This window comes from Populus nigra, chromosome 6, assembly GCF_951802175.1.
Source record: "Populus nigra chromosome 6, ddPopNigr1.1, whole genome shotgun sequence".
In the NCBI taxonomy this organism is placed as follows: Eukaryota; Viridiplantae; Streptophyta; class Magnoliopsida; order Malpighiales; family Salicaceae; genus Populus; species Populus nigra.
Window position 1 is genome coordinate 9,727,095 of NC_084857.1, and position 9,486 is coordinate 9,736,580.

The 9,486-nt window shown below is 33.4% G+C and overlaps 1 protein-coding gene across 1 annotated transcript; it reads right to left on the bottom strand.

The window, feature by feature from the left end:
- Positions 1 to 276: 276 nt before the first annotated feature.
- On the bottom strand, positions 277 to 1,221 carry LOC133695800 (21 kDa protein-like). Its single transcript, XM_062117743.1, has one exon. It carries the CDS (start codon positions 1,114 to 1,116, stop codon positions 478 to 480), a length of 639 nt encoding a protein of 212 aa, XP_061973727.1. The 5' UTR covers positions 1,117 to 1,221; the 3' UTR covers positions 277 to 477.
- Between the last annotated feature and the right edge of the window lie 8,265 nt (positions 1,222 to 9,486).

Consider the following 9,486-nt stretch of genomic DNA (forward strand, 5'->3'; position numbering starts at 1 on the left):
AAATATTTTTTAATATAATCCGATAATAAAAACTCAGTTATGATTTTATAAAATGATTGTCGAAATTTGTTACTCTGATGCCTGTCAGATGCACCTCCACTTTCGCTGAATTTGGATTCTTGTGCTCCTGGTTTCTAAATTTTCCTTGGTTATCTTGTCTTTTGGCCTTGCAAATCTGGCTTCCTATTATACTCACTCGTAATTTTTAACTCAATAATACAGTACTTCGGTTTGCTGTTGTAGTAAAAAATTACGAGTGATTTTAATAGGAAGGCAGATTTGAATGGCTTGCAAATTAAATTACTGATAACAAAACTAATTGCAAATTAATCCACATACTAATATACATAACAAACAGTCAAAAAACCATAAAGCTCCTCCCTCCTTTCCTACCATGTATTACACCCACTCACTCACACGCTAACTCTATATCCAAATAAAAAGTTTTACTTCAAAAAAACAAATAGATGTTGTTTATCACGGCGTTCCTGTGGCAGCATAGCTGTTAACCAGAGCAAGAGCATTGCTTGTAAGTTTCTTGACATCCGCCGCACGGTTACATACCTCAGTTTTCACCTCCCCGTCCCCTACATCCTCGAATCCATCCGTGCACGTATCCTCATCTGTCAAAGCCGCACTCATCCATGTCTGCACGTTACCCATCTGAAACTGAAACGATTCTGTCGACGGCCCCGCTGCTCCAACCTGCCGCATCTGCTTAAGCGACCCGCGTATCTCATCAACGGCGTCTCCCAGGTTAGAGAAGCAGTCGTGAAGGGCGGCGGCGGCGCGGTTGTCTGCTCCGAAGTCTGATTGGCGGGATAGGTTGGAGACGTAGGCTGCCATGTGACTTGTTCTTAACAGGCTGACCTTGATGGCCACGCGAGCTAGGCGACCGGGGCTATTTTGTACGGCGCTAGCGTAGCGAGAGAGGGAGGCGTAGCAGATTTCGGGGTATAATGTTGCGCCGCAGCCTGAGCGGATGTAATCTGTGCCGTTGGATGGAGAAAAGGTAGGGTCCGGTGAAGCGACGGTTGAGATTGGTTGACAGTAGAGAAGGAGGCTTGTTAGGAAGAAAGGGAGGAGAAGCAGAGGGCGTTGCATTTGTGTTGGCATTTTTTTTAGTTTCTTCTCTTCGAGGCCTGAGAGCAGAGAGTGTTTGGTTTGTTCTTTCTAGGGATGAGTGCATGCGGACTAGAGGGAAGTGTGTCTCTGTTGATTGGTGTTTTTGGATGTTTAAATAGGCTCGAGTGTAGTACTGGAACTACATGCGTGTCCATATAGACCATATCCTTTCAAATAATCACACAATTGCCAGTGTTTGTTTAATACACATCTCTTCCCTGTGATAAGAATATAATAATCGGGTGGCAATGGTATTGTCGTAAATGGCTTTCATTTTTTTTAAAAAATTTCAATTGGAATATTTTTTTATCAACTTTTGGCAATTTTTTTCCAGTTTAAAAAATATTGATATGTCCGTGTATCTTATACTCAAATTTCATCATAGTGTACACTTTCATGACATTAGTAGGTAGCAATGACATAAATCATTTACCTGTAATATAGCAGCATGCAGTATGACTAAAATTAATTAATATGACTTTCATGTGTTAGAATCCTCTTAGTTTTCATTGTAGGGTTATTAATTTTAGAATTGATGGAGGTACACACAAATTAATATGGATATCAACACTAATTAAAAACAAATAATATGACTTGACACAATATATATATATATATATATATATATATATATATATATATATATATATGCATGGACCATACTCGCCCTTGCTTGATTGATAATCAATGAGCCGGTCGTACCTAAATTTCCTTTTCTTCTATTCTTAACTCTAAACAGCCTTTTCTCCTTTTTCCCTCCTTTGTGGTTTTTATTGGTGTTCTACGCCATCAACAAGATTATTGCTGCAAGTTTGGCTTATTGAAGGGTGCCCGCATATACCTGATAATAGATGACCACAAAGCGCTGAACTGCGTGTGTGAACAAGGGTAAGGGTAAGACTCTGACGTAAAATCTGGAAACTGGGCCTGATAAATTTGCCTTGCATTCACAGATCAGTTCTGTTTTGGTAAATTAAGTCAAATTAGGAGGTCCATCTTGTAGAGGCGATTCTTAATGTAATCTACGAAGGCAAGGAATCGCGCGTGCAGTGGGAAAGCATTAGTGTGGTGGGCATGGCAGATTATTTTCCATTAGCTCAAGGATTGCGGCCGCTGAGTGGAACATAATTAATGGAGTACACCTTATTGCTAGTCTCCACTTAGATGCTACTTGTATAACAAGTAAATAGCTTATCCTGGAAAGATCGGAGCCACTTGCAATCGAGGAGAAGAATTACGTATAATTCTGTTCGGAGCAGTACTAGTCTTACCAGAAGTTTCTGTTTTTACTCACCGGTGTTCCTGGTTCGGGTGGTTTGGCTATGTTATATTTTCCACCGCTCAACCATGGCTGAACATTGGTCCCAACAACAAATAAGTTTTTTCTTTTCCATTTTCAAAGACTAGCATAGGCAATCATATTTAAGGAATCAAGAGGTTTGGGTTTGGGTCCACGAAACCACTACGTATTAATTTGGTGTGCTGCTATGTTTAATTAGTCACAGTAGCTGGCGTTAATGAGGGATTAATCGGTTTAGCCGACCAGCTTTTCTACAGGAGGTTAACTTCATGGGTTGGTGGTTTGGCAGTTGGGAACCTTTTACCAGCCCATCCGTCAATTAGTGTGCAGCGTGCACTTTTCCTGTGCCTTTTGTGGAGGTGGGTGGGTCCCATACTCCATTGCGATGTGCCTGGTGTCTTCAGTTTCTGCTTTGAGCGAGAGATGGTCAAAAGCAGTGACTTTAGGAGCTATGATCTAAAGCAAATTTGCAACTTCCAGAACTCTTATTTACCCTGACCAGTCAAGGAAGGAAAGGAGAACAAATGCTTGAATTCATGCTGTGAAAGTTCTGCTCTGGCAAATTTCATATTTTCTAGCACTGTGCTGCATGGGTGACAAGGCTTATTTCATTAATTATGCTTCACTACTCCAGTATGGCTCCTCTAGATTTTGAAACATACAGCGTGGTTCAGGTGAAGCAAGCAAAAGGGTTTGACACGGGATTTATATACATGCACAGATGTTAATTTCTGATGCTACCTAATTAGCTAGGATCTTATTCATTTCTAGAGCTGTAAGGTTTCATTTCAAGACGTGCATACATAATTGCAAGGGATGTTAGGAGTTACCGGCCGGATGGTGGGACAAGGAAGCAAAAATAGAGATTTTTAGTTAAGCATAGTTGATTTTACAATTAAATTTACATTGATAGATGTGTATTCTAGCTAACCACTTTACTACTACAGCATCTTATTTTGAAAACCAAAGAAATGGCTTTCCCATGCATAGAGATTTGGCCATGATCGAATAAAGACTTTGATAAACATGGCGATGGAATCTCATTCAATGGGCAATTAAAGGTGTTTCCGTGATGAAATAATTTCCTCGTTGAGAACCATTAAGAGATTTTACGCATGTAGGCAAGGTTTTGATTTGACTTTTATTTTCCTGCGAACACATGAACTAATTATTGCGAGAACAGTTTCATTTCTGTGTAAGTTAAACGCTAGCTTTGAAAGGATGGGGTGGGGAATCAGGATGTTAACCAGATCATTTGAAAATACATATTGTCACGGACGAAACGGCGCAATTGACTCGATTCAGAATAATTTCGACACTCGATAACTGATGAGAATGATGTGTGGACAGGAAGAGGAGAAACATAATCTTCACTTAAAAGCATATGTAATGTAATGAATTCATTAGGATGTGAAATGAAACCATCTGGGGCCCTAGTACTTGGTCTAGCTAATGGCTGAAGTTCAAGTTTTCAAAAAGGGTAACAATCTCGTCTTCAAAAGACCCCTGAGATTTTGTTGTAAAAATACAGAGACCACGCATTTCCTTCGTGATGTTATCGAAAAGCTGTCCCTTGGTACCCTATGCACAAATGCCCCACAACATCATTGTCAAGAAAAAGAGGGGGCGAATTCGACTCCGTGAATGAGGGGACATGTCCACGGTTTTTAACAGTTATACATTTGAAAAAAGGCGTATGATTAGTTGTAGATTTGATTTCCTTTTCCTTTTAGACTCCTTCCTGGATTCGTGATCAAGAAGATCCCAAATAGATTGCCCTAATTAAAGATCTCCTGCGGAAGTTAGGGATTAATATCAATGAGCAACTTACGCACTCTTGTTAACAGGTTTTGTAGAAAGCAGTAATGGGCTGTGCTGGATAGGATGGGAACTCCATGTTCAGGTGTACCTGATTTCCTAATCAGTCTGCTAAATTGAGTGCTTAACTCGGCTAGTTCAAGAGTTAAACGCTAGGCCGAACAGCTTTAATTTTGTGTGTTGATCATCTCAATTTTATTTGATTTTGAGTCTCGTGTATATATATTGTGAACAATTCCTCATAATTTTCAATACTAATAGTGTAATGATACGAACTATCAACCCTAGTAATATTATTCCTTTGTTATCTAAGCGCTCTTCAAAAGACAAATAAAGTTTAAAAAAAAAAAAAGCATAACTCCTTTAGACTCGTGTTCTTAAATAGTTTGCTGCAATAGAGTTTTGAAAGTGAAAAGATACAATCGTGGCGTTGAAGCCAGATATTGCAGAAAAGGAACAGCTTCAGTTTTCAATAGATAGTTTGCCTTTAGCTTTTAAGCCAGACGACAATCTCCTCTCTCTCTCTTTTAATTTTATTGAACAAGACTATGACAGTTGATATTGTATTTTGATTGTCATATGATTTTATTTTTTTCATGATTTCTTAAATAAAAAGAGTTTAGAGCACCTCATTATGATACTTTATTTTGAACATATATAAATATTTCCTGTACAAAATTGTACTGTTTAAATTTACTCGTAATTTACTTGAGTTTTTAATATTATAATAAAAAGTATATTTCAACAAATAAAAAATTGATTTTATTACAACTCTCTTAGCACTTGTGATTTGTCGCGTTTTAATACTGCCACATACAATATTTTTAGGTTGTCGTTTGTCTTCACATAATGACTATGACAGTTAATGACTATATTTTGAGACCTTGGTTCAGTTTCTGGAGTTGAATACTCGGCTCGCCCTGTAAACTCGGAGACATCACAGGGCAATTACCCATGGGTAATGGCCCGTGTAAGATGGGCCTTTTCTGCTGCCGTTGTTAATTACGGCCATGGTCTATACAGTCATAAAGCGGCCCACTTGGAGCCTTGCACTGCAGCTCCTTAGGGTCATGTTATCTCATTCTCAGGAAATTATTTTCTTATTACAAGTTTAAGATTTAAACTTTAATGACTAAATAGGAAACTCGTCCTCTTAGATTTTAAACATTTGATTGGTCGATGCTACAAGCTATACCTTCTTCTTCCATGTGGTGCTATATTCTATCAAATTCTTCCAGTTATACGCTTTCCTATATACATTTGCGACTGTATTCTCTCGTTTTATTCATAAAATGTAGAGAAAATCATGAGAGAAAATTGTAAGATTTAATTTAATTTTGAATTTAAAATCCCTATTGAATGCCATCCACCATTTAATTGGTATTTCCTCGAGTAAAATAAATACAGATGTGTAGATACCGTTTGGATTGAGCCCATAAATAAAAGAGAACTTTTATGGTGTTCCTTGAGTAAATACTAACGCCTGCTCCACGAGAGAGAGATCTGCATGGGAATGATACAGTCCGAACTCAAATTCAAATTAATTTCGATTAAAATTTACTGTATCAGATTTTATCATAAATTATTATCGCAGTAAGATTTGCTATGTGAATGAAATGCGAGGCTGGTTGGAGAAATTTTTAGAGTGCTACACGGGTAACTATCGAGAAAGAGATAAATATGAAAAAAAAGTTAAAAACTAAAATAAATATTTTTTTAGCACATGTAAGATATTTTTATTTTTTTCACAATGTGATTTTTACTTTTATTATTTATTTATTTTTAAGTGAGCTAATAAGATAAGTATTAATAATTACATAATCATGAAAAGTATAGTTTAACCGGTCAGATTTTAGATTTTTTTTCATATAGATTATCAGTTAAAATCTCACAAATCTTAGGGTTACTAAACACTTATATGATCGCTAATTTTAAAACTCATGAAATTAATTAAAAAATATATAAATAAATTAACCAAACACCAATATTAATTTTTTAAAAAAATTACACGGCATGACAAGAGTAATAAGCTACACGCCCCAGAAAAGCTTGTTTGCTGTACTTTGCATGCGAAGAAGTAAATGCTAATGATTTTTTTTTATTTTTTAAAAATTATTTTTGATATTAGCACATCAAAATAATTTAAAAATACTAAAAATATATTAATTTGAAGTTAATAAAAAAAATTTAAATTTTATCAAAAATACTTTTAAAACACAAAAATAAACAGGCGTATAATCACTAGTCTTGCGGTGTCAGTGGAGTCATGCCAGCTGGACGAAGCCACGATTTCTACGATGGGAAGATGACTGACTATCTGTTCACTGCCTAGTCATCGAACACGCGTGGCATGGGCTCGAGTCAAGTTTTGTTTCGAGTTGGATTCAAGGGTTCGGATCATTTTATTAGTCGTGGAACTGATGAGAGTGGCCATAACTGCTTGCTCGAGTTGAATTGAATGGATGCGGGCACCAGAAACGGGCAAGTCGAGGGGGTACAGGATACGAAGGTTCTTTTCCTCAATAACTGGATTATTTTATCCTTCCGGCCAAACAATAACTACCTACCTAACATGTGGGAAAAATACATGACTTTATTGTAATAATGAATTGGTGGTTCCCTGTTTAAAAAAACTCATGATAGATTGTTTTTTTTTTAATATAAAATAGTCTTTTCACTTTGTTTGTTTCTTATTTTAGAATTATTAAGGGGTATTTTAGTTTTTTTGTTATTTTTTATACAGTGAAATAATTTATTATCCTTGAAAATAAATAATTATTTAACTATGGTTTAGGGTCTTATTGAGTATTTTATATTTTTTTTTGCTATAATATAATAACTCTATTACCATTTGATTCGATTTTAAAAAGAAAATGGCTTGTGAGGCTAATTCTTCATTTCAATATTTTTTTTATAATAATCTTTTGGTCCTAGTAGAAGTGTAGTATTCTTCAAAAATAAAAAGCAAAACGTTATTGATACTTGCAGCAGATTATAGTGATCAAAAATATTATACCGTCGCGTCATTCGAGTCATCTTGACTTCTTTTTTTCTTGTGCAGTGTGTTTAGTCATTGAATTTTTGATCCATTTATTTTCACATTAGCCCTTCAAATTATTTTTTTTATTTGTTCTTTTATTTTTTTTATTTTAATTCATTTCTCAAAAGTTTATTTTGTTTTTAATTGAATCTTCTTTTAATTTTTTTAATTTATTAAATTTAATTCCTATTTTTTTAATATCAACTGTTTCAATACTTAAAGCAATTTTTTTTATTTTTTTAAGTCTATCCATGTTTTTATTAATTTATATCGAGTTAGTTTTTATATTGTGTAATTGAAAACTCGTGTTAGGTAATAAATAAATTGAATTTTAAATTTTTCCTGTTTATCCGAATTTAAAAGCATTACTAAAAAAAATTATCCACATCTTTAAATGTTTTTTTTTTTACAATTAAAAATAACTGGTCTAGCTCGTAGTTGAGCGCGGGCAACCAGTGATTAACTATGTGTTTTCTCCAATTTCATCATGGTTTGAGAGATGACCTGGGACCTTTATTTTTTATTTTTCCACGAAAGCTCAGGGATTCTAACGGCGCCGTTCACTTATCTCACTTTTTTCTCACAGTTCACGGATTATTTTTTTTTATATGGATTGACAGATTAACTTTCCAACGGAAAACCCACATGTTTCCCAGTCCCGAAACTCCAACAGTCAACCTATCTGACGCCTTGGAATCATTCCCTTTCATCGTCATTATCTACCTGCACATCCTTCACCCTTACTTTTTAAAATATTTAAAATATTTTATTTTTTTAATTTTAAATTAATATTTTTTATATCATTTTAATATACAAATATTAAAAATAATTTTTTAAAAATAAAAACAATTATTATTTTCATATATTTATAAGTAAAAAATACTTTAAAAAATAACTATGATTATGCTTACAAATACTCCTTACACTAGTTTTTTTATTTATGAATTCAAAACATATTTTAAAAGTTTTTAAATTGTTTGGTAATGGTAATATTAAAAATAAATTTTAAAAAATAAAAAATATATATTATTTTAAAAAAAAATTAAATAAAAAAAATATTTTTCAAAATAATCATCCATATAATTTCAAACACGAAAACAAAAAATATCTAACTATTTACTAAAATAATATAATTATATTTTTTCTTTTCTTGAAAAATTTAACAAAGCTCCCTTTTAAAAGGTAATGCTTTATTATTTTTTTTATTTTTTATTTTAATATGAATTTTATAAGGAATTGAGCGGATGTAAAATTTTCACATAGTACAAAATGAAGAAATTAACTTGAGTTTAAAAAATCTACCTGAATTTTCCTGATTTCCAAAGCAATATCAAATGACATGGTTATATTTAGAAGCAAAAAAAAATATTAACTGGCATCAAGTAACGCCTTCATTTCTTCGCCCTGTTTTTCTTTTTTTTATTATAATGGATTTGGTTATAGGGCAATTTAGTATTTTCATAAATATAACATAATTTTTATAAATAAAAAGCAGCCGGTCCATCCTTTCATGTGAGGTGACGTCTCCTTTCAGTGGCTTTCTTTTCTACTTATTTTTTTTTAGGTACATTATCAGACATTATTTATTTTTAAAAACAGTCTTTATATTTTTTTTCATTTCAATCCGATTATCCCAATTTTATAATATATTTAGTCAATTAATTCAGGTATTTTTTACATTTTAGTATTTTTTTCTGATTTTATTATTTAAAATTAATTTTTTTACATTAAACTTCATCATTTTTATAGTTTTATCTTTTATTAAGTTATCTCGTTTATATAGTATGACTCATAAAATTTGGTAATTTTATCCAAGTTTGCATCTGTTTAATTTTTTATACTTGTTTTTGTTGATTGATTTTATTTTTTTATTTTAATCTTTTATATTTAAATTGTTGGTGTTGATCTTACTCGAATTTACATTTATTTAATGTTTTTTATGTTTGTTTTTGTTGATTGATTTTATTTTTTATTTTAAATTATTTTCCCGGACGAGTTATAAATTAAACGTTAATAAATGATTTTAGCAAATAGAGAAAGGTTACCGCCCTTCACTTATACACGTGTCGACCGTTAATGGTCCGATGGACACTCATTTTATCAATCCTTGCTTCGCAGTGACCCCAAAGAACCTCTTAAGAGCACCTACTAGAGGCTTTTTTCGGGCAACCATTTGCCCGACAACCCGAATTGACCCGGCCAA